Raw genomic sequence first — 24,013 nt, forward strand, 5'->3', positions numbered from 1 at the left:
AACATGTAAATTAAAAGAACCTTACAAATGCAACCACTTTCAAATAACTTGTACATTTGCAGGGAAAAAATATTGAAGTGAAAGTCCAAGAATCAATGTCACAGGGTTAATGACTTCAAGTACAAAGAACACTATACTATTTCAGTGTGGAGACCTTCTACATATTGCATTGTCAAAACACAATTGGTTTAGGGTTTGAGCATATACAATTATATCAGTAGAACATCATGTAGGGACCTACCAAAATGTATATTACAATGTATTTTTATATCTATGTGAATGAAAACTGAACATCTTGTTTGAAGCACTTCCAACACATTTGTTTATCAAAATTCATACTTTTTTTTTTTGGCCACAAAATATAGATGCAATGAATATTACAAGGGCACAAACTCCATTTACCACAAAAATATTGTCCTCATAATAATGTGATTTGATAGAGTTATCACAAAATTTTGTGCTGAAAAAGTGTCTTCCAAAATGCTGATGGACAATGCTACTGTGTAGGACCTGCTGTGCCACTTGAATGTAACACATGGCATGATATCAGTGATCACATAAATGATGAGGATAATAATCATTATGAAGATGATGATAGTAATAAAAAATTAGCAACAACAACAATAGTAGTAGTAGTAATAATAATAATAGTTAGAGCAATAATGAAATGTGTGAAAGGCCCTTCAGTGATGTACACTGTTGTGCATGACAGCCCTGCATAAGTTCACTTTAAAACACTGATGCAATATTTTATCGTAACGGAGTAATTGTAGTTTTTCACCTCTGAAACACCTGGGAAACACAGGGGGAAAAAAGACCAAATGAAAAACAAGAGACCCGCGGGTCACGCGCTCACCTGAGTATCGCAATTTCACCTTCCATGCATTCTTGCACACTCTTACCTGAGAACATTGGAAACTTTAGGTCTGCATATGGATCCCTCCCCCCCCCCCCCCTCAACTCGGGGGGGGGGGGGGGGGGGGGGGGGGGGGGGGGGGGGGGGGAGGGGGCAGGCAGTCCTGGATCTGAATCTGCAATTAACAAACTTGGAACTAAAGTCATCAATGTTCAAACTCATGGTTAACTTTGCTTTATCATTTCTGGTTCTAGAGCAGAAGATTTTAAATATTCCTCAATGTGGGGGGGGGGGGGGGGGGGGGGGTGGGCCCCCTAGGGGGCCCCCAAGAGGGACATGGTGCCCATTTGAAGGAATTAAGATTCTATCCCCCTAGGGATGCTACCTGCTAAGTTTGGTCGAAATTCATCTTGAGGTTTTCAAGAAGAAGATGAACATGTACAATTCAGGCTCCATTACAAGTGTTGGACTTCTCCCCAGCCCTCTCCTGGGTCCTAAGGGCGTGGGGGGGGGGGGGGGGGGGGGGGGGGGGGGGAATGAATCCGCCAACCCCATGAAAAAAACTTGAAACTACAGTCATCAATGTACTAACTCATAGTATCATCTAAGCCCTATCATTTCTGGTTCTAGAGAAGATTTTTAAAGGTTCCTTAATTTTAGGGGGTTTGGCCCCCTAGGGACCCCCAGGTGGGCAATGGTGCCCATTTGAACAAATTGAGATCCTATCCCCCTAGGGATGCTACCTACCAAGTTTGGTGAAAATCAGACATGGCGATCTCAAAGTGAAGATGAAAATGTACAATTTAGGCCCCATTAGGACCCCTCCCCACCCCCTCACCTGGGTCCCAAGGGGGGCACCCCTGATTCCCCCATGAACAAACTTGAAACTACAGTCATCAATGTACTTACTCATAGTATCATCTAAGCCCTATCACTTCTGGTTCTAGAGAAGATTTTTAAAGGTTCCTTAATTTTAGGGGGTTTGGCCCCCTAGGGACCCCCCAGGTGGGCAATGGTGCCCATTTGAACAAATTGAGATCCTATCCCCCTAGGGATGCTACCTACCAAGTTTGGTGAAAATCAGATATGGCGATCTCAAAGTGAAGATGAAAATGTACAATTTAGGCCCCATTAGGACTCCTCCCCACCCCCCTCCCCTGGGTCCCAAGGGGGGCACCCCTGATTCCCCCATGAACGGGGGGGGGGGGGGGAATGAATCCGCCAACCCCATGAAAAAAACTTGAAACTACAGTCATCAATGTACTAACTCATAGTATCATCTAAGCCCTATCATTTCTGGTTCGAGAGAAGATTTTTAAAGGTTCCTTAATTTTAGGGGGTTTGGCCCCCTAGGGACCCCCAGGTGGGCAATGGTGCCCATTTGAACAAATTGAGATCCTATCCCCCTAGGGATGCTACCTACCAAGTTTGGTGAAAATCAGACATGGCGATCTCAAAGTGAAGATGAAAATGTACAATTTAGGCCCCATTAGGACCCCTCCCCACCCCCTCACCTGGGTCCCAAGGGGGGCACCCCTGATTCCCCCATGAACAAACTTGAAACTACAGTCATCAATGTACTTACTCATAGTATCATCTAAGCCCTATCACTTCTGGTTCTAGAGAAGATTTTTAAAGGTTCCTTAATTTTAGGGGGTTTGGCCCCCTAGGGACCCCCCAGGTGGGCAATGGTGCCCATTTGAACAAATTGAGATCCTATCCCCCTAGGGATGCTACCTACCAAGTTTGGTGAAAATCAGATATGGCGATCTCAAAGTGAAGATGAAAATGTACAATTTAGGCCCCAATAGGACTCCTCCCCACCCCCCTCCCCTGGGTCCCAAGGGGGGCACCCCTGATTCCCCCATGAACAAACTTGAAACTACATTCATCAATGTACTTACTCATAGTATCAATTAAGCCCTATCACTTCTGGTTCTAGAGAAGAAGATTTTTAAAGATTCCTTAATTTTAGGGTGTTTGGGCTCCCCTGGGGCCCCCCAGGTGGGCCATGGTGCCCATTTGAACAAATTGAGATCCTATCCCCCTAGGGATGCTACCTGCCAAGTTTGGTGAAAATCGGTCATGGGGTTCTCGAGAAGAAGATGAAAATGTAAAAAGTTTACGCACGACGGACGACGGACGACGCACGACGGACGCCGGACGAAGAGCGATCGCAATAGCTCACTTGAGCCTTCGGCTCAGGTGAGCTAAAAAAGGACAAAACACTTTGTGCCTGGATATTGCAGCCCTTTCAGTTTCCAGTAACAGTTTAACGCACATGCAGTTTAGGAGTTTACAGGATTTATTTTCCCTACTTGCTACATGGGGCAAGAACAAATTTTCCAGGCAATCAATTCACTGTTTCATTCTGATTCACACATTTGAGTACTAACATGTTTGTTGTTACCTCACAGGAAAGACAGAAATAGAGAGTTCAGAGATGTAAATGTAGTGTCATATCAGTTATCACTGCCATCACATGAATGTAGTCTATGATTGGAATTGATGTTATTCATGTTCAATGTGCATTTATCAGAATCCCCAACAATCCTGGTACAAAGGTGCAGCTTTTTCATTACTAACATGTCTTTTGCTATAATACACAATGAAGGCATAAATTGACAGTAGGCCTACAGGAAGAACTGGTGTCAGAGCTATTATCATTGCCATCACTTGGATGCACTCAACATAATTATGATATTGAAGTCATCCAAGTTCAGTTTTCAAACATTTGCCAGCCACAAAGAAGAACATGAGAGGGGATGTCACTGGCTTCATGGAGCTAAGTAGTTGGGAGGGCTGGTTCTGATTGATGAGAGGGGATGTCACTGGATTCACTGAGCTTGGTGGCAGAGAGGGCTGGTTTCCACTGGCGAGATGGATGTCACAGGTCTCACCGAGCTGCGTAGCCTAGAAGAGGCAGTCTTATTTGGCGAGAGGGGGTGTCACTGGCTTCAACAACCTGGATATCTGTGATGGCACTTGGATGTGATGCTAGCTGTTCCACTGCAATAGAGGCCAACAAGCACATTCTATTGATCTCTCATCTAATGACTGAATGTTGGTAATAAAGTAACTACTACACATTTACAATGAAAAATTATTTTACTACTCATATAGACTCAATTAACTATTCAGTAATACACATAGTAAATATTCTCTTTAAAGACTATCATTCAAGCAATGACAAGTTTAGTACTGATGAAAGCAATTATGTTATATGCTGAAAGTCCAATGAAAATAGCTCATTTTATTTATGATATTTACATAAAAATTCCCTAATATGCATGCCAAAGGGACGTCTTCATCATCTACTGTAAAAGTGGAAATTTCTTGCGGTGTTGGTTGAAATTTTCACGCATTTCGCGTAAGCCGAAACTAGCGCGAAAATAAAAGCATGCGAATATTTTTGCTCGCCATTTGTTCAAGTAGTTGATGTCTTGATTCCGCGGAACTATAAACATGCGAAGCTCTTCTTACCCCGCCGACCGCAAAAAATTAGTCGCGCTAAAATATCCACTTTTACAGTAACCTGTTATCTCCTTACATCTGCCCAGGCTCTGATAAAATCAATATCTGTCAGCACTCTCACCAGGTTTTGATCCACTTCAATTTGACCCAAGTCCTTTCCTCAGAGTAGCATTTTCCTCCACAACTAATTGGAGAAGGCAACGGCATTCATGAACTTGTCCTTTTTCCATTTCACAGGGGCATCTGGACTGGAGTTCATCTGTATATCAGACACAATGAAAGGCATTAACACGGACTTACAATTAGGATAGTCCCGTTAGTTCTTCACCAATCTGTAAATTTAGTCACAGAACTTGCTATCCCATGTATTTCAGTGTAGAGTCTACCAGGTAGCTTTATCTTGTAGTGCTCACATACATGCAACAGAGAAAACTCCATGAAATATGTTAGAAATAGACTGTCTACTGTAGAACTTAAATAGCAAAAAGGAAAATAAGACCTACAGAGACCCTAGCCAAATTTTTGATGAGTTGACACTGCACATGACGTCGGGATGACCTCAGCCTCTCATTGTGCATCTGGGTAATTCTGTGAAGTTGGGGCACGAAGTGTGACATTTTAGCATAACTCAATACTAATTATGCTATACATGTATTGTTTATAGGCTTTGCAGTTGTATTGAGACCATACATTTTCCTGGAAATTTTGTGCCATTCCGACTCAATTTTGATGAAATTATTAAAACGATATGTAATGGTGTCCTGTAGCATCGTGACGTGTCCATGTAGCATCGTGATAGTAAACATTTGGTCCTAAAAGACAAATTAAGGCAATTAGCTTGACCAAAATTTGATATAATATGCATAATTACTAGATTAGTCAGATAGCTAAATATCTTAACTCTCCTTTCCACAGTTTTACACAAAAAAGGACACCGCATAGCATCGTGATACATTTTGTAATTTTCTTTTAAAATTGAAACTGTGTACAGGAAATTTGAGATATTTAGCTATCTTATTCATACCTTGTAAATATGCATATTGCATCAAATTTTGGTCAAGCTCATTGCCATAATTTGTCTCTTTGGACCAAATTTTAAAATATCACGATGCTACGTGGACACGTCACGATGCTCCAGGACACAGTGTTACATATTGTTTAATAACTTCATTAAAATTGAGTCTGAATGGCACAAAATTTCCAGGAAAATGTGTGGCCTCAATGCAAATGTAAAGCCTACAAACAATAAATGTATAGCATAATTGATATTGAGTTATGCTGACATGTATTTTGTCAATATCACGATGCTACATACATGGACACTGCCCCAACTTCATGGAATTACCCATCTACAAAGTAGGCCCTATTTATTTATATGTTGTGTATACAACCTCATATCGGGCCTATGATGTCTTTCAATCCAGCCACATGCAAGGGATTTGGGGGTCTGTATAATTCCACATACAATCATATAGTAGGCCTATATGTGGCTGCAATGTACAAACTATGTAACTTGTAACCCTAAAAGTAATGATCAAGACAACCATAATCTTATTAACCACTACCACAGCTTTGGGTTTTAAAAAAAAATGTTATAAGTTAAATTACAGCAAGAATAAGAACAGCATCGTTTGAGAACACAGAGTTATCTATTCAATTTATTGATGTTTTGTGTACTAAATATCAACATTAACTTTCATTTGCAGGTTCAAAACAGTTGTTGGATCTAGGTGTATTAAAATAGTACCAGGTAATTAAAGTTAGTTTGTACAAACCTTTTGTACCAACGGAAGGGCTGGTCTCAATGGGCAAGAGGGGATGTCACTGGCTTCATCAAGCTGGGAGGGCTGGTCTCGACTGATGAGAGGGGACATCAAGCCGGGTATAGGCTAGCTGGTCGAAACTGACGAGAGGGAATGTCACTGGCTTCATCAAGCTGGTTAGCTAGGAGGGCTGGTCTCAATTGATGAGAGGGGATGTCACTGGCTTCACCGAGCTGGGTAGCTGGTCAAAACTGACGAGAGGGAATTTCACTGGCTTCATCAAGCTGGGTAGCTGGGAGGGCTGGTCTCAACTGACCAGAGGGGCTGTCACTGGCTTCACTGAGCTGCCTAGTCAGGATGGTCCTTGAATGCGATGCTGGCTGTTGCTCTACAAAAGATACCCACAATAATATCCGACAGACCTTTCTCAACAATTAGCACCTACTGTGCTACAAAGCATACACCATTAACCACTACACTATAGAGACTGAGTGAACTGCGCTACAATGCATATACGCCATTAGCCACTTATGTATGTACGCACAATAGATACACTTCAATCAACATTTTTGCAATGCCATGTGTACCGGAGACAATAACAAGGTACTGGTACCTTACCAAACATGTGAATTCACGTTTTTGGTCCGATCATAGCTGTGATGACAACATATACACAGTTGAGTCTCCACAAAGTATTTTGTAAAAACCGAGAGTTACCAGATTCGCTGACACTTTCATTCATTCAGTGTCGTTTCGTAAAATTGGATTTCTCGCCTATCGCCAATTTGTAACAAACGTCAGTTCTGATGAGTGTCGTAACTTTCTTATTTCGACATTTTGAGACCCATAATTTGACATGAAGGTAGAATAGGGCAACATAATCCAGAATACGGTAAAATAGGAATTCGCGTATTTACATGCAAAACACAAATAGCGTGCCATTTCTTACTGTGAACAGCGATTTATGTGTAATAGAGAAGCACATTTCAAAAAGGAGAAATGTTGAGCCAAATTTGGGATGTCATTCATACTAATCATAGGCAAAAAAATTTCCATGTTAACTTATGGTAACTATACACAGCCCAGTTGCTGTACGTAGGTACATAGCGACAGGATTCGCACAGCGTACCGTACTTACAGCGTCTACCACTCCTAGTCCGAGGCCCTTTTTCTCTGCCATTATAGCTGTAGCCCGACCACACGCTGTAAGTACACTGTGCGAATCCTGTCGCTACGTACGTACAGCGACTGGGCTGTGTATAGTTACCATAACTGGAATTTTTTTGCTTATGAATGACATCCCAAATTTGGCTCAACATTTCTCCTTTTTGAAATGTGCTTCTCTATTAATTACACATAAATCGCTGTTCACATTAAGAAATGGCACGCTAATAAAGTGTTTTGCATGTAGATAATACGCGAATTCCTATTTTACCGTATACTGGATTATGTTGCCCTATTCTACTTTCATGTCATTAAATTATGGGTCTCAAAATACATAGGTCTAGGTCTAAGATACCTACCATACCTCAATCGCATTCTGAATACACCTTTTTGTGAATCTGCATGTAGCCTTTCTCCACATATGTGAGTATTAAAAATCTCAGGCAAACTCTGATAGGCCTACAAGTACCGGTATAGGACTATATCTTTTAGTTTAATAGAAAAATGTTAGGGTGTGGCATAGGACACCTAACAAAATTACTAATCTAGGCCTACTATCAGTATTACTAAATAGTAGGCCAATAGTGTGTGTAGATCCTCTAAGTGACATCTCTATCAATTAATGTTACACTAACAACACTAAACACTGTAACAGTTGTTATAGGTCCTACTCACACTGAACTAGTATGACTATGAGGTCTTCTGAGTTTCACAAATTTATTACCGATCCAGCCGAAGTGAAATGACATCTCTGTCGTTCAGCCCCTTATCTTCTAGTGTCTTGAGGGGAATTGGGACTCTACATTTTATTTTTCTGTCACCATCTCCATACTCTGTCACTGGTTTTCATGGTCTTCCTCTTCTTGGAGACAGATCTCTCGCTCTCCATCTGCGGCTCCATTGTTAGTGTGGATGGTATTTATACGCAGCCAGCAGATCAGAGTTCAAGCGGACCCGTGCCAGCTACAAGCTGCCGGGCGGATCCCGGGAAATGCACCGATAACGCTCGCTAGCCAGTGAACAGGCACCCGGGTTTCGCCTCGCAATAGGGGCGATATCTTGGGCTTGCTTTTCGCCGAGGAGAAGGCAATACATTAACGCTGTGCCAAAATCGGACAAAAGAGGGAGGCAAAAACAACACTTGAACGGAGAGCCTCTAAGCCGACCCCCCGTGATTTTGACAAGCGTTACATGTAACGCTCTTCAAAAAATCATAGATATCTTCATAATGCCGTATTTTTCATCGATTCTTTTTCATTGCTTAGTCCTTTCATAGACATTGGTCCTTGTTTTTGCCTGTTTCACTTCATGAAATAGCACTTTTGCATTTTGGGTTCCAACACTCATCCCCAGTCCCTTTAACACACTCTTGCTGCGCATATCCATGATTGAATAATGCATACATGATGAGCTATGTAAAAAAAAAAAGGAAAAAGATATACGAAGAATTTCATATCCGTGTTCGGTTTATTTACCGGAATCTGGCTTCGACAGTTGTCGTATTTTCTCCGGCGACCCTTTGACGAAGGCATACGGTTTTCTGGTTGACGTCTCCGCTGTAATAACGCCCATCGATTGCAAGGCCGAAGAAAAAGGGTAGATCTTCAAGGTAGCAAACTCTTCCATTTCCTTGAATAATTGCAATAAACAGATGAATCTCTAAATGATTTCTATATGATGCAAAATAATACCTTCACAGATACTTTATTTAACTAATAGGCCTACCATAATGATGATAATGTATCTTGACGCCAATCATTATTCAACTCGATCACATCTTACATACATACGTACATAATAAACACATTACACACAGCACACTTAAGCATATACCTCAACTGTCCCTTTGAAATAAACACACACACACACATACACACACACATGTACACACAAACTTGAACCACGTGAAAACGCGTTGCTTCCCACTTTTTTTTTACCTCCTCGACGTCTTCCGAAGGGTCAGCTGAAGTCTCTTTCCACGATTCATTTCGTGCCAGCGCCAGTACGCCCTCTAGCGTCGTGTCCTTCTTTTTCACCCAGATCAAGTGACTGTTTGTTTGTTTGTTTTGTTTTGTTTTGTTTTTTGTTTTGTTTTTGAGGAAACGAACAGACGAACTTTAATCATGAAAAGGATGCCATGAGATAAAGTTGTGTTTTCAAACAGACGAAGCTAGATGCACCCAAAAGCATATTTATGTACGAATTCATGAAGCGAGACAGCACATGCCGTGTTCTGTCAAAACTCTTGATAATTATGAAGCGACATAAGGTGATAAAGTGTATTTCAGCTCAAACTAATCTCGATGTTATGGGTTTAGACATGACAATCACAGGCTTGGTAATATAGATATGTAAAACAAATATTGCACTCGGAAATTTTTTTTCATAAAATTTTGAAAATTTCGCTTTTCAAACCATCTATAAGGACTTAGTTAAGATAAACTAAATTATCTAAGATAATGCATATAAATATCAATCTTAATCAATGTTTAAAGAAAAAGCAAATATTCTATTTTTCTTTAGTTTGATATTTACAACATTTTCAGACTTTTGTGGTGATTTACAAGTATGTATCATTATATATATATATATATATATATATAATTATATATATATATATATCAATAATATGTCAATAACTAAATTGAGTATTACCTAATTGTGAGAAAGTACCCACCTATCCACTTTTAGACATAATATTATGCAGCAATCAGAGAATGTATATCTAAATAATGTAACTGCAAGCCGAGAGAAATCAAGGGTAAACAAGATCTTTCCTCACCCATCCTATGGCGTTAAACATCTTTATGTCCAGCGGGTCACCCATGACCTCACCATCTACCTGCATCAGCTCGTGGCACGTTGCCATGGAGGCGGGAACGGGACCACGTGGGAGCAGCTTCGCGTCACGGACCATTTCACGGAACCTGCGATTGTGGAGAAGGTTTGAAATGTCCAGAGGGAACAAAATGTAATGATAACTGATTAAACAAAATTCCCGGTTAAAAGAAAAACAGTATATTTAAGACAATTTTAAATATTGTTGTGTAGCTATTAAAGGCACTGTCGGACTATGCATACTGCTCTAAAATGAGAATTATGGTGTAGTGTACGGAAAAATTACGTCACACACCGGTATTGCAAATTTCGAAGCTTACTGTGTAACGGTCAATGTATCTACGCACAAACTTCACTATGCCAATACACCGTATTCTTAATTCTGATACTACTATCTGTGGGATACACGGTGAATTATGGTAATCTAGTCACAGTCGACGCAAAACAGCTGCAGCGAACATCACTACACTTACCGCCCATCACTGGCCCGGTGGACACCCTGTATGTCCAAACCATCTTCGGTTAGTGTTCCAGTCTGCGTGATTTAAAACCCATTGTCAGAAGATTATGCTTCTTATCACAACACAGTCCATGGTTCGGTTGATTTAGCAAACAAAATGGCAGTGCAACATAACTGACGATTGATCGTCATCACAACGACGAATAAAGCATATACGCAAAAGAGTTATGGAAAATATTCGGTTTCCATGCATATCATACATTCATACTTTTCTCAATGCGAATTCTTTTCGGGCCATTCTTTACCATGTCGGCGTGGCACAATAGGAGAGTCTCCTAAAGACACGCTTCTCAACCTTTATTTTTCTTTTAAACCCGAGGCCCACTTTAGCTATTTCAAAGTTTTTTATTTGTTTGTTCGTTTGTTTGTTTTTGTTTTTGTTTTGTTTTGTTTTTTGTTTGTTTGTTTGGTTTGTTTGTTTGTTTGTTTGTTTTTTTTTTGGGGGGGGGGCAGTTACATGTGTAGATCGAATACAAATCCTGTTCGTTTTTTGTTTTGGGAAGACATCGCGGTCCATGCGAGAGCTTTGCGGCCCACCCTTGGGGCGTGGCCAGCTGGTGTATAAACTTTGTTATCAAATCTTGCACTCTTTACTCAAATGTTGAAAAAGTCCCTCCGCATTTATTCAGATTTCTGTCTTATCGCTGAATGTGAACATTCATTTTTTTCAAACGCCCGCTTGAGGAGATCGGTGTTTATTCCAAGTAAAGTGGTGCCATGTCGATCTTTGTTGTTCATGAAGTGCTTTTAATGACATAGATTTTACTTGATAACCAGACGAATAATCATTACCTTGTCAAAACAAACAACGTCGATAGTCCCACATAGGTTGATTCGCTGTGGGCTAATGCAGAAGATACCTTGCCTCTTCAGTCGGAACTGTGCGTACACCATGCCAATGGTGAGAGCAGCGGGCAGGGCCGGCGGTACAGCTATGGTGATGATGTCTATAGCGTGAGTTGCCGTCTTCGACGCGCTAGACTGCCGTTATTAAGAAAGAAATAATGTGTCTCAAAAAATAATGGTAATTATGTTTTTATTTTTTTCCAAACTGTAGCAAACGATAACACACACGCACGCACACACAGCAACACACACATTCGTGTATATTATGTATTCATAATTAATTGTGAACACAACATGGTGGCAATAATTATATTTCTGAATGTCTCACTACATATTGTATAACACGGAAATCATGTTAGAGTAAATAAATACAACGTAGTAGTCTTGTGACGCTTATAGGTATATCATTTTATCATTATTTCGTAATGCAATCATGCTACTATTCGTACTACTGACTATGGATATGTGGGGTTTTTGGTAGACACATTCTCACTATTGCAAGTTTGATAATATCAATGTTGAAGTAAGTTTGATACACACATGATGCATGTTATGTCAGTAACTTCAATCAGCATATCAAATCTATTCCACCTTCACCTTAACAATAATGAACAGAATTGTACAAGTTTGATTAAAGTCTGACATAATTTTTTTTTTAATGAATATTAAGGAATTAAAGCGTTTACATATCTCTACACAGTCATTCCAACCGGATACGGTAACATTCGGTTTTCGTAACTGATTTCTACATTGCGACATTTACAAGAAGTGGCGCATAACATTCGCGTATATAAGTTATACGCACCTTTAACATGACTGTAATTATGAATTGTTTTTGATTGATAACCCAGTAGGTCTATAGTAGTCACAACCACTTGCTCCCCATAGAAATGATTATCATTAGGTTATTGAAACACTACTGTAACCTGAAGCAATTAATATAGAATATGCTCACAACCGAACAACAAGAACAAAAGGACATTCAGTGAAGATTTGTGATGTGTAGGTCAAAGGTGACTTAAAGGTGACTCCTTCACTTCAGCTAATTTGCCAGTTAAGTATAGTTGTGACGAAACTAGATATCGCTTTGGCAGCATGTGAAATTTCGCAATCATATTTGTTCTTTTTATCTCTAATTCACGTGCGATCCTCATGCAACTCATACCATTCAGTTTGTTTGCTTCAATACACTCTGGTCATAAAAGTCAACGTGCACATGAGGCAATAATAAAGTGGCGTCGCACTTTTACTAGGCTCGAATGAGCAAAGGTTGCTTTAATCAAATGAATAGTCCTTAGAATTGGACTCACGTTAAACGCATAACAAGCGTACCTGATTGGATGTCAGTAAATATGCGATATGTGTCTTGCAAATTTACTCAGTCGAATTTGTAAAATACATGTATTACTCAAAAATTTCGTTGTGAATACCGACCTGAGCGCCACATTATACTTACGCCAGCAAGAGCCATCATAGTACTGGTATAAATAACTCCCAGAATAGCTGTCAAGTGTCAATCAAATGAAAAGATAATTAAATGTAACACGTAATGTAACGTTTCAGAGAAAATCAATGTCAAAATAGCATCATGTGTCACTTACAAATTGATTAATGTAACAAGAATGATACACTAGCTGTGCGCCAGAATACGTCTGACAAGTAGTGCACGTTACACAAAACTACTCATTCGTCAAACGGTTTCAAAAGAGTTTCAAATCTCAGCGTATATTTGCTTGTATCAAATGTTGATCAAAATAAAATTAATGATTAATGTTTGAGAGTGGCGATTATGCAGTAGGAAGCACACATTCCCTATGGTCAATGTTGATTGTACAGGGTATACAAAGGGACATATAGAAAAAATATAACCGACGTCTAGTAATAAGACGTGCGCATAACTTACAATGGCGGTATGACGTGATATCTTCTGTTATCTACGGTTAAAGGTTGACAGATACATTTTCCCGTCTCATATCTACCAGATTTATTACCCGGTCACACCAGACGCAAGTCAATATTTAGTCAAATACATTATCTTATCGTCTGCTACACGTTACAGTCATTCAGCAGAAGAAGCCGGAAATATCAAGAGAGAGAGAAAAAAAACAGTTGTAGGTTGTAGAACACGGAGGAAAATAGCACAACGACTTTACTCGTTCATCCATCTGTATTTTTTTTTTGTATATATTTTTCCCATCCAAGGAGAGTGTGTATACGTTTAAGGGGATGGTACAGTTTTGGCTGAGATGGGGCTTCAGGTTTCCAACGTTTTTAGAAGATGAATTTGGGGATAATGAGAAATCTCCTATGAAATGTGAAAGAGCATATCAATTCTAAAAGGAATAAAGTTTATTTGATGAAAATTGGTTTTGAAATGGCTGAGATATCCAAAACAAAGCAATCCTAATAAAAGGTGGAACTTACACCTTTTATTAGGATCACTTAGTTTTACTTGTTTTTGGATATCTCAGCCATTTCATAACCGATTTTCATTAGATAAACTTTGAATTCCTCTTAGGATTGTATGCTTTCCAACATTTCAGGCAGTGATTTCTAAGTATCTCAAAAAAAGTTAAAAGCTGAATCGTCACCTCAACCATATACCACTATACCATCCCTTTAATCTTAAAATCTGAATTTATCTTACCGATGATGAAGAGAATGCCAACAAAAAGTAGTGCGTCTCGATAAAGCTTGATCTCTGTTGGTTTGGGGTAGAGGATCGACTTCACCAGCCTGCCCTTTGCCGTGGAAAATCCTGCCGGGTGAGAACGAATAATACAATTAGGGCATTGCTGTGTCCCTGTTGGAAAAAACCCCACACTGTCCACCGTGTGAGAAACACAATGTGAAACACATTGTGAAACACATTGTGAAGTAAGTGTGAACACAGTGTGAAATCTCTTCACACTGTTAAATTCGAGCATTTCAACAGTGTGAACACAATGTGAGTCATCAATTCACAGTGTGAAACAAAGCATTACTATGTGAACACTCTGTGAAAAGCACACCACAGTGTGAAATCATCTCCACACTGTAAAATTCGAGAGTTTTCACAAAGTCGAATAATTGAACACTCTGTGAACACTGCGGGACACTGTGTCTTTCCAGTAGGGGTGTCAGCTATGGATAAGACTTTTTACTTTCGATGGGAGGTCCCGAGTTCGAATCCAGTCCAGTCACTGCGAAGGTTCGTTCATCCGAAAGTGCAATGAGTTTTGTTATTCCAATTAAAGGTTCGTTATTCCGAAGGTTGGTTAATTCAAAAATGATATAAGGTTTGTTGTTCCAAAAGGTTCGTTATTCGTAATTCAGAAGGCTTGTTAGTACGCACCGTCTTTTATACATTTTCGGATTAACGAGCCTTTAACGTATGTATGGGATTTGTGTATTTCGGAACACCAAACCTTTGGAATATAGCCGCGAACATCACCCGTAAGATCACGTACCAGCATGCTTGTACTTGCAGCTTTCTTCAGAAGTACCCTTTTCATTGCAATTTTCAGTGATTGATGTCCCTGTTTTCATGAATGTTGGCTTGGGTTGCGTTTTATAGAGTGATGGAGTGCATTCTATTCTTTTGCGACTTTAGAAATAAACAGGTGTAATTAATGTCTTTACTTTGTCACGTTTTGTAGAATACTGTGTGTCATGTCGACACAAAGGGCGGACGACAGCTCGCGACTGAATCCGGCTCCAGAAATCCTCAGTTTCTATCTCAAGAAATTACACCATGTCGAGACGCCCATTATGAGTCTGCAGTGCTGTCATTTACAACCGACAAGATCAAAGATCAAATCTCAAAACTGGCGATGATGAATACTATTCCTCAGGGAATTATGTCAGAAGAGTGTGACTTCCGTCAATGGTGTCCCATAGCGTCCAAAGAAAATTGATACAATCATGACAGTACTAATAATGGTACTTCAAACGGGGTTTGGGGGTGGGTTGGTGGTGGGGGATGGGGTAACTCTAATGCCACAATCATAAGCCTTGGTTATTTCGTTAGACTGCCGATGTTGTTGCAAGTTACTCTTGTTCACTTATTCTCCTCTTTCTTCATGTTCTTGTTTTCCGTCCCCTTGTTTTAATAAATGTTGTGTAATCAGCCATTTTCACAAATGAAACTTGCATACATGATGATGGCATTGCCCTACTAAGTCACATATAACGTGCGTGGGAAATGAAAGTGGAAAAGAATTATACGATGGCCAAAATGTAGGTACAGTTTTGTGATGATCTCATAATTTTTCGTTATGTTGTGTAAAGCATAAAAATGATTCGTTCAATGAAGTTACTAATCATAAATTAAGATAATATGCTTGTACATGTTTATTCAACAACGTTAATTTGAATGTACTTTCACTGATACATTTGTGTTCATATTTTACGGGCTAAACTGCAGAAAAAATATAAAGCCAGCAAAAATTAGATAAGGTATGGAAGAACTATGAATACTTAGATGTCTTACAAATATCCTTAACTATCCATTAAGGAATTACATTTTGTTGCAATAATAATTATATGAAAACCACTATGTTGGTTTACCTGTTTGAAGAACCACTGCTGTAACAACCTCGTCCCCGTGTTTTCGGACTTGAATAACCTCTGTCCCGCAGTACAGAGTGTGTCTCTTGTGTAGATCCATTGAGTAAAGCAGACGGACTCCAGAAGGGTTTGGCAGCGGTGTCTTTGTCACCGGAACACTTTCACCTGTCAAAAGATTTAGTACGAATAAACACTGGATCATCTCTTTCAAGACCTCTTCTGTCACTGGTTAGGCCTATACCATGTAGTGCTGGAGCTTACTCATACACACACTGGTATACATAAGTGTGTTGTAATGGGCGTTTGTGATGCAGTGTTTGACCGGTTTTGTTCTTTTCGTAGGTATCATTATTTCAGGCAAAGAATGATGAATTATACGCCCACTCAACACAGTAGCATATTTTCCTCACCCTCGTCATGCACACATTTAAGATATCAAATGAGTTTTGGTGCATCTTCTATGCATGGTTCATTGCAGAATTTAGCTCACTTATCTCGCGCCCCAGATGATTGAATTCTAGTGTTATTGTACGATGCAGTCAGGTAGTGCCGAAAGGAATAATGCAACTTTTCTGTCAGTTTGTATAAGGTAATGAGCAGTTGAACAGACTCTCCTCCTTTTAGTTCATGGATTTCTGTTTTCACTAGGGTGTCATAAATTATATGTATTTATATAATGCTTTTAATACATCTAATGTAATACATTTAATAGATCTCTCATACATACAGAGAGTGTATCATATTATTCTTATGTCACGTACAACATGATTCAGCAGAAAACTATATGGAATAGAAATATATGGAGTCCTCCGACTTCAAGTACACTCACCCGTCAGCATACTTTCGTTGACAACGCAATTGCCCGCCAGAAGCACAGCGTCACACGTCAAACTGCAGCCGGTGGAGGGTATGATTATGACGTCACCAGGCACTAGCTGAGTGCTCTTCACAGATTCGCTCTCTGCGTATAAAGACGTCCGTCCATCGACGAATATAATAAAGAGAGGAGGTAAAATTTGGTTCTCTGTTCTGAAGTCGTGATCATTCGCTAAACTCACGAAACCCTTGTAGCACTAATCTATCTAGTCATTTCATAGATATTAGAAACAGTGTTGCACTTAACAGCAGAGGTAGGTAGGTTCAGAATGGTATGTAACACCCACTCTCTATGCTTTCAGACAATCTATTTATTTTACTTAACTAAACTGAACTGTAAAGTGATAGGAATGTGAGTAGAGTTATTGAAATCGACTATATCTTTTGATTTCACCTCGATCAGTCGATGGTGAGGTAATTGTTCACTGGCTCATGATGAGTACTAGTATAAATATACATGTATACACACGCTTTTACATACACTCACGTGCCTACTGTATGTTGGATACAAAGACATAAGCCAGAGTGGATGTCGAAAATAGATAAAGCAGAATTTCGATTAGAAATCTAGATAAGTAAGTAAATTACTTAATTAGTTAAAAAGCATATCATCATTATCAATCATTATTAACCTTTTTTTTTCTAATTGAACATTAAACAAGCAACTACACAGCTATTTCACGTTCCTCTATTCAAAGGCATTTTATGAATGGGTTACAGTTTCATGCATGGGACGTGCATTATTTATCAAACATAATAAAATTTGAGGTATCTTCTTAGTGCATCAATGAATTAATTACATGGCTCAGATTATCATATTGGTCTAGACAATCTCTTGAACATCACACACACACACACACACACACACACACACACACACACACACACACACATCTTGACATAATTATGTCACTATATGAGACATATCTGCGTATGCAGGCGCATTTTTTCACCACTTACGTCCACCGGGCCGAAGAACCTCCACCATCTCCGAAGAGGCCTCCGCCATTTTACGAAGCCGCACACTCTCCTGGGTTGGAGACAATTAAAAGAAATTAACATTCTTTACAGTTTGACGGACAAACCTGTGTGAATTAATGATGCGGACTTTGTTATCAAGGGTAGCCTCTTCAGTGTTGCCACTGCTCTACTAGAGGGCCCTGTCATTATCATTACCTTCTCGTTGTTATAGGTACCCATTCATACTGCTGGGTCGAGACGGAATGTTGGGTGAAAGTATTCTTGTCCAAGGACGTATAGGCACTTAACGGGGCTATAACTCGGGACTTTCAATTGACCGTCAATAGTCCTATCCCCTATGCCACAGTGCCCCCGCTATCAACAAGGTCTCCTTTATCCAGGGTAGCCTCTTCAGTATTGCCACTGCTCTACAAGAGGCACTGCCATTATTATTACTACTCTAGCGTTGCCAGGTACCTATTCATACACCTGAGTCAAGAGGGACGTGGCGGGTAAAAAACGTCTAGTCCAAGGGTGTGAGCACGGGGCGGCAAACGAACTCGGGTCCTCCGATTTGGAGTCGGGAGTCTTATCCACTATGCCATGGACCTAACAGTTCTGTTAGGTCCATGACTATGCCACAGCGCTGCAGAAATTGTCTTCGCTGATGCATCGGAAGGAGGAGTTAGCTTCCTTTATCTCAATTATATATCATTGTTACATGTCTATAACATGGTTGGAAAAACGAGGAATTTGAAGTGCTTATACCGCTCTCGTGGAATAGATAGAGCGACACACACACTGACATCATTGACATCACGATTACACAAAGGGTGTAGTGGACGTAGTTGATGGAGAACCAAAAGATTATATATCATTGTTACGTGTCTATCATAGTTGGAGGAATGAGGAATTTGAAGTGCTTACCGTTCTCGTGGTGTAGAGCGACACACATATCGACACCATTGACATTACAATTACACACAGGGTGTAGTAGACGTAGTTGATAGCGAACCAAAAGATGACGGTGAAAAGTTGGAAGATGTAGAACGGGTGTATCACCTGCAACGTGTGAGTGTTACAGAGAGCAAATCCTAAACGTTAATCAGCTCATAACTTTTTGTTCATGCAGCTGTATATACTGAGGTATGTTAGTAGCAAGCACACACGCAGATTATTACACAAACAAGCATCATCAAGATGATTGTGCGAGCACATACATACATCCAGAAAACTGATCTTCGTAATCTCTTGTAGTGTTGTAGTTGATATTCTGCTGCTATTGTAAGCCCGGCTACTAACTTGAGGCCTAATCTCATTCGGTTGTTTGTTGTATGATTTGATATCTTGACGTAATCAAAGTAGAAATAAGATATATATGAATATATATATATATATATATATATATATATATATATATATATATGTATATATATATATATATATATATACATATATATGTATATATATATATATATATATATATATATATATTATTGACAGCAAACCTTGCACAGAGACGTGGCTGTGATGTTGAGTAGCATTCCTTTAAATAAGCTTTCGAGCTAATTGCCCTAAGTGCAAGTTTTGCTGTCAATATTTTTAACTGTCCTTGCACCGCCCCACCATGTTCTAGTTTAGTCCATTGCTGTCACTATATAATTATATATATAATTATATAAAATTATGTGAATATATATGCATAAAAAAGTATACTTGCGTGGGTATACGCCTATATGTAGGTGAACGAGCAGGTGAATAAAAGTGAGCATCTATATACGAGTAAGATTTTAGGTGTGCTGTAATGTGTATAGTGAGAATGTGAGTGCAGACACGTAGCGATAGGCAGTGCTTGAGAAGAAAATCACAATAGACAGAGATGTGTCTTGTTAGACAGACTCATGCAATCTTTTGTATTTTTCAAGATTTTTTTTTTTAAATTTGCGTTTGTGCAAACGTTGCTCACAGTCATAATGAAGAATACTGAACATAAGATGCAACATGAGGATCTTACTTCTCGGAGAAGCAGGACTAGGATTGGACGGACCCTGATGAAGATCTGATTGCACCCGTATAGCTGGCGCCTATAAAGAGAGAGCATGAAAACAGAGCAAAATCCGGTCAATCTCACCGAGGCCAACTTCCCTTCCTCATAATCACAAACTGTACAGACATTCATGACGTTCACGAGATGTGATAATTCAAAGTGCAACTATATATATATATATATATATATATATATATATATATATATATATATATCATGAATACCTAGACGTGTTTATTTCTTCGAATAACGAGGAAGCATTAAAGTGCTTACATTGACATTTTTAAAATCATATCAAGTGGGCTTGATTTTTGTCATTAAAATGTGATTGAAAATAGTCCTATACAGTTACCAATGATGAGCCCTCCAGCCTACAGAAATGTAAGAATAACTTCTCTTACAACATACTAATTATTTAAGAAGTAGAACGATTTTCAATTTTGTCCATGTTGGGATTTAAAGGAAATGTAATACTATGTGAACTCCACAGCCGAGACGTCCTTGGTATGTATGTAGGAAGACTGATGGAGATTGGTGTAAGACTCCGAAGTTAAATGGAAGTGATCATCAGATGAGCTCGACACCCACGAGTCATACGGCCCACGAGCTTGACATTGAAAAAAAAGGTCCATGAGTCATACAACCCACAATCCCACACAGCATACGAGCAAGACACCAAGCAAAACAGGTCCACTAGCTATAGACACTATAAAACTGACTCAAGAGCTCGATACTACAGGCAAGGCCGGCCCACGAGCTGACACTAGGCAAAAAGGGCCCACGAGCTCGACACTACGTACATTATTAAAGCCCTGTAATAATGTCGAGCCTGTGTGGGCCTTGTTTTGCCTAGTGTCGAGCTTATGGGCCTTATTTACCTAATGTCGTTAACTCGTAGACAATATAGGTCGTGGGCCTATTTTATTTGATGTCGAGTTTGTGGGCCTTGTTCACTTTTAGTGTCTAGCTTGTGGGATGTATGACTCGTGAGCTCTATAACTCGTGAACTGTGTGACCCGTGGGCATTATGACTCGTGGGTGTCGAACTCGCGACCTGAACCCAAAAGGACGGTCTCACGTGCCTCTCCGTGGTTTGATATTCATTCAGCCCGTGGCAGTAGAGTGAATGCAATTCCGAACACGGCACATCTTGAGCGAGTCCACTGTCAAAGGTCGTTGCCATGCCAATGATCCGAATAGTAGGGAGTAGTTGTATAAGGAAGATTAGTAGTTGAAAAACATCATTCATTTTGCAAAATTAGATCCCTTTTCAGACGAATCCCACAATTTAATACACTTTCAATACGTTTTGCATTCATTTCTGTATAAATTTACTCAGAGTCACAAATGAAAGTCACGTAAGGCTCATTATAATCTTACAGAGCTAATGGAAAGCTTTAAAAACGTAGACATAGTTGCCAGCGCATTCGTTGTTTAGGGAAGGGCACAAACACAACGATATTCTTGAGAGAGAGAGAGAGAGGGGGGGGGGGCGGAGGGGGCCAGAGGGACAAAGAAGAAACATGCAATATTTTTAGACATTGAGAATGTCTCAACACCATTGTGTTATTCTCATTTGTGCACACGATGACTGCTCGTAACGTATCATTTATCACGACGCTTGGGTATTGCAATGCCTATATCCCCCCCCCCCCCCCCACTTCCCTTGTCTGATACAAAATCTCCTCCCAACACTGAAAAACCTCTTCCCACAAAAGACTGTTTCACTGAATAGTATGTCGGTTAATTGATCGCGCTTTGCAACATTACAATTCAATTCAATTCAATTCAATTCAATTCAATTCAATTCAATTCAATTCAATTCAATTCAATTCAATTCAATTCAATTCAATTCAATTCAATTCAATTCAGTTCAATTCAATTCAATTCAATTCAGTTCAATTCAAAGCTAAACACAATTATTGACATATAAATATTATTGTGTATACGACGTAATATGTCACACACACAGACGCACTACACACGAACAAACACACACAATACTTCAATTTTCATACTGATTGGTTCTCGTAAATTTCTTATGATAAGAAAAACAAACGCAACAATGAAAGAAACAATATTGCATCATGTTTGGGTGGAGAGGAATACATAACCAAACAACATTGTAACATGTCAATAAAATGAGGTAACACAGCGGAAGCAGAACGCTGCTGTTTTTAAATACGTTTGTGTTTACATATGCCTGGTTAAGAGTTTTTATATATCTGTGTTATGTAAAATCAGTATTGGTTACCGTAAAGGGAAGAACAACTGGACGCTCGGGTCCCATAGATATTTGACCTTTTGGAACGTGAAGTATCGAATGCTGCCGTTGTCAAGTTCAAGGTGTCGCCTAGTAACAGCCCGAATCGTCGTCAGGGACACGTGCTCTCTACAAGTGCGTATGAATTTGGCGGGAATATGGGAACAGACAGACGACAAGTAAAGCAATGGATAAATTTTACTTCTTTGATGGTCTCACTTGTTACTTTTTTCTTTCTCTACATATCATTTATCTAACAAACTGTGATGCACGGAATGCACTGCTACTTAAATGCCAAGTATAGTCATTTACAACTTGAATAAGTTTTCCACTTCAGACATTTTTCTCCCATTTGATTTGATTAAAAGGTATGTTTTTGTTTATAAGATATGTGATCTGTTCCTTACCCTTAGAACATATTATGCTAATTTATTTCTTTGGAGACATCAAAGAATGGTAAATACAAGTTACCTCTGACCTTACAAATTTATATGAAAAAGAAATACGCTGCAAGACGTGCTGATAGAGCGAGGAGTATACCTGTATATTGTGTCGGATAGATCATTCAAAATTTCATTTGAATTCATTTGAAATTCAAATCAAGTCAACCTCTTTTTCAAGTTATTCTTCCTTTAATCTTTACATCTTAATATGAATGTACATACATTGGACCAATGCTGCCAATAATAAATAATTTGTTTAAAGGATAAATCACCTTACGTAGTCAAAGCAGCTACCCTTCAACATGACATAATCACAAAATGAATGTGTATTGGGCGTTAACTTTGATTCATCATTCCTTCAATTAACGCACCCTTCGTTTTGTTCGTCTTTCCCATCTTTTACGCGTTGTTCATGTATCCATACACGGTGATTTCGATGAAATTTATCCTGTGAAGGGGATTTGGCAAGAAAAAGGGATGAATGAGCTGCAAATCGCCAAATAATGCTAGCATTTAAACAAAACAAACCTCTTATGTATGTATGTTTGTACGTATCATATATATATATATATATATATATTCCATATATATATATATTTATATATATATATATTTATATATATATATATTTATATATATATATATATATATATATATATATATATATATATAAGAGTAATCGATGCAAAATATATCGTGCCAACTGCGAATAGATAACGCCAACAATGTAATCTATACACACAGCTCATAACGAGCATATCCTGATGAAATCCTACAGCCGAAAGCTCTATTAAATCAAAGAAGATGGAAAGAAGATACTTCTTTTGGGTCGGTGGAATACTACTTCCCAAACTTTTTATATCATATATATATATACATCTCTCTCTCTCTCTCTCTCTCTCTCTCTATATATATATATATATATATATATATATATATATATATATATATGTAATATATAGTATGATAGTATAATGTATACAGGGGGTACAAAGTACTTTAATGTCCAAACCCAACTAAAGATATGTATGTGAAGCTGACACGTTGCTTTGGTTCTTTGGTATAGGAAAACATATTCCCTCATCCTATATGCACCTTCTTCTGAAATTCAGTCAAGAAGCTTCGACTCTGATTGATTCGGCAAAAGTTATGCACCCTCAAATGATGAAAAACCATTAGTGATGACTTTATTTTACGCACAGGTATGCCGCCAACGAAATCAGCATCGTGAGAACTGTATGTGTGTGAGCGTATGAATGTCTGTATGTGCATGTTTATGTAAAATTTGTGTGAATTTGGATTTTTTCCACATTTCTTTCTTTCTTTCGTTTTTATTTTGTTTCTAGGTACGCCTAGCCGGAGGGTCGCCGTACCTGAGAGAGTCAATGGGTCACCTATCGAAGTATAAAGGCACA

General features: G+C 39.1%; 1 protein-coding gene and 2 long non-coding RNA genes across 3 annotated transcripts in view; all 3 read right to left on the reverse strand.

Moving 5' to 3' along the window:
- Positions 1 to 20,173, reverse strand: part of LOC139719116 (polyamine-transporting ATPase 13A3-like) — a 40,338-nt gene extending 20,165 nt beyond the window's left edge. Inside the window, exons 1-12 of the mRNA XM_071630548.1 lie at positions 20,166 to 20,173; positions 19,860 to 19,929; positions 18,773 to 18,907; positions 17,846 to 17,915; positions 16,839 to 16,970; positions 16,010 to 16,174; positions 14,109 to 14,219; positions 12,918 to 12,964; positions 11,408 to 11,596; positions 10,569 to 10,630; positions 10,025 to 10,184; positions 8,733 to 8,886 (exon numbers count right to left, since the gene is read on the reverse strand). Of these exons, the coding sequence (XP_071486649.1) occupies positions 8,733 to 8,886; positions 10,025 to 10,184; positions 10,569 to 10,630; positions 11,408 to 11,596; positions 12,918 to 12,964; positions 14,109 to 14,219; positions 16,010 to 16,174; positions 16,839 to 16,970; positions 17,846 to 17,915; positions 18,773 to 18,907; positions 19,860 to 19,929; positions 20,166 to 20,173 (1,303 nt within the window). The remainder of the gene's footprint in view (positions 1 to 8,732; positions 8,887 to 10,024; positions 10,185 to 10,568; positions 10,631 to 11,407; positions 11,597 to 12,917; positions 12,965 to 14,108; positions 14,220 to 16,009; positions 16,175 to 16,838; positions 16,971 to 17,845; positions 17,916 to 18,772; positions 18,908 to 19,859; positions 19,930 to 20,165) is intronic.
- LOC139719113 (uncharacterized) lies at positions 3,314 to 6,202 on the reverse strand. Its single transcript, XR_011710068.1, has 3 exons — positions 6,106 to 6,202; positions 4,452 to 4,589; positions 3,314 to 3,865 (listed from the first exon to the last, which is right to left on the reverse strand). It is a non-coding gene; the product is annotated as an uncharacterized lncRNA (long non-coding RNA).
- An 826-nt stretch (positions 20,174 to 20,999) lies between the features above and the next one.
- LOC139719114 (uncharacterized) lies at positions 21,000 to 23,104 on the reverse strand. Its single transcript, XR_011710069.1, has 3 exons — positions 22,970 to 23,104; positions 22,147 to 22,284; positions 21,000 to 21,055 (listed from the first exon to the last, which is right to left on the reverse strand). It is a non-coding gene; the product is annotated as an uncharacterized lncRNA (long non-coding RNA).
- Between the last annotated feature and the right edge of the window lie 909 nt (positions 23,105 to 24,013).

This window comes from Diadema antillarum, unplaced genomic scaffold (genome assembly GCF_040938485.1).
Source record: "Diadema antillarum isolate AM-2024a unplaced genomic scaffold, OU_Dant_1.0 scf00000104, whole genome shotgun sequence".
Lineage (NCBI taxonomy): Eukaryota > Metazoa > Echinodermata > Echinoidea > Diadematoida > Diadematidae > Diadema > Diadema antillarum.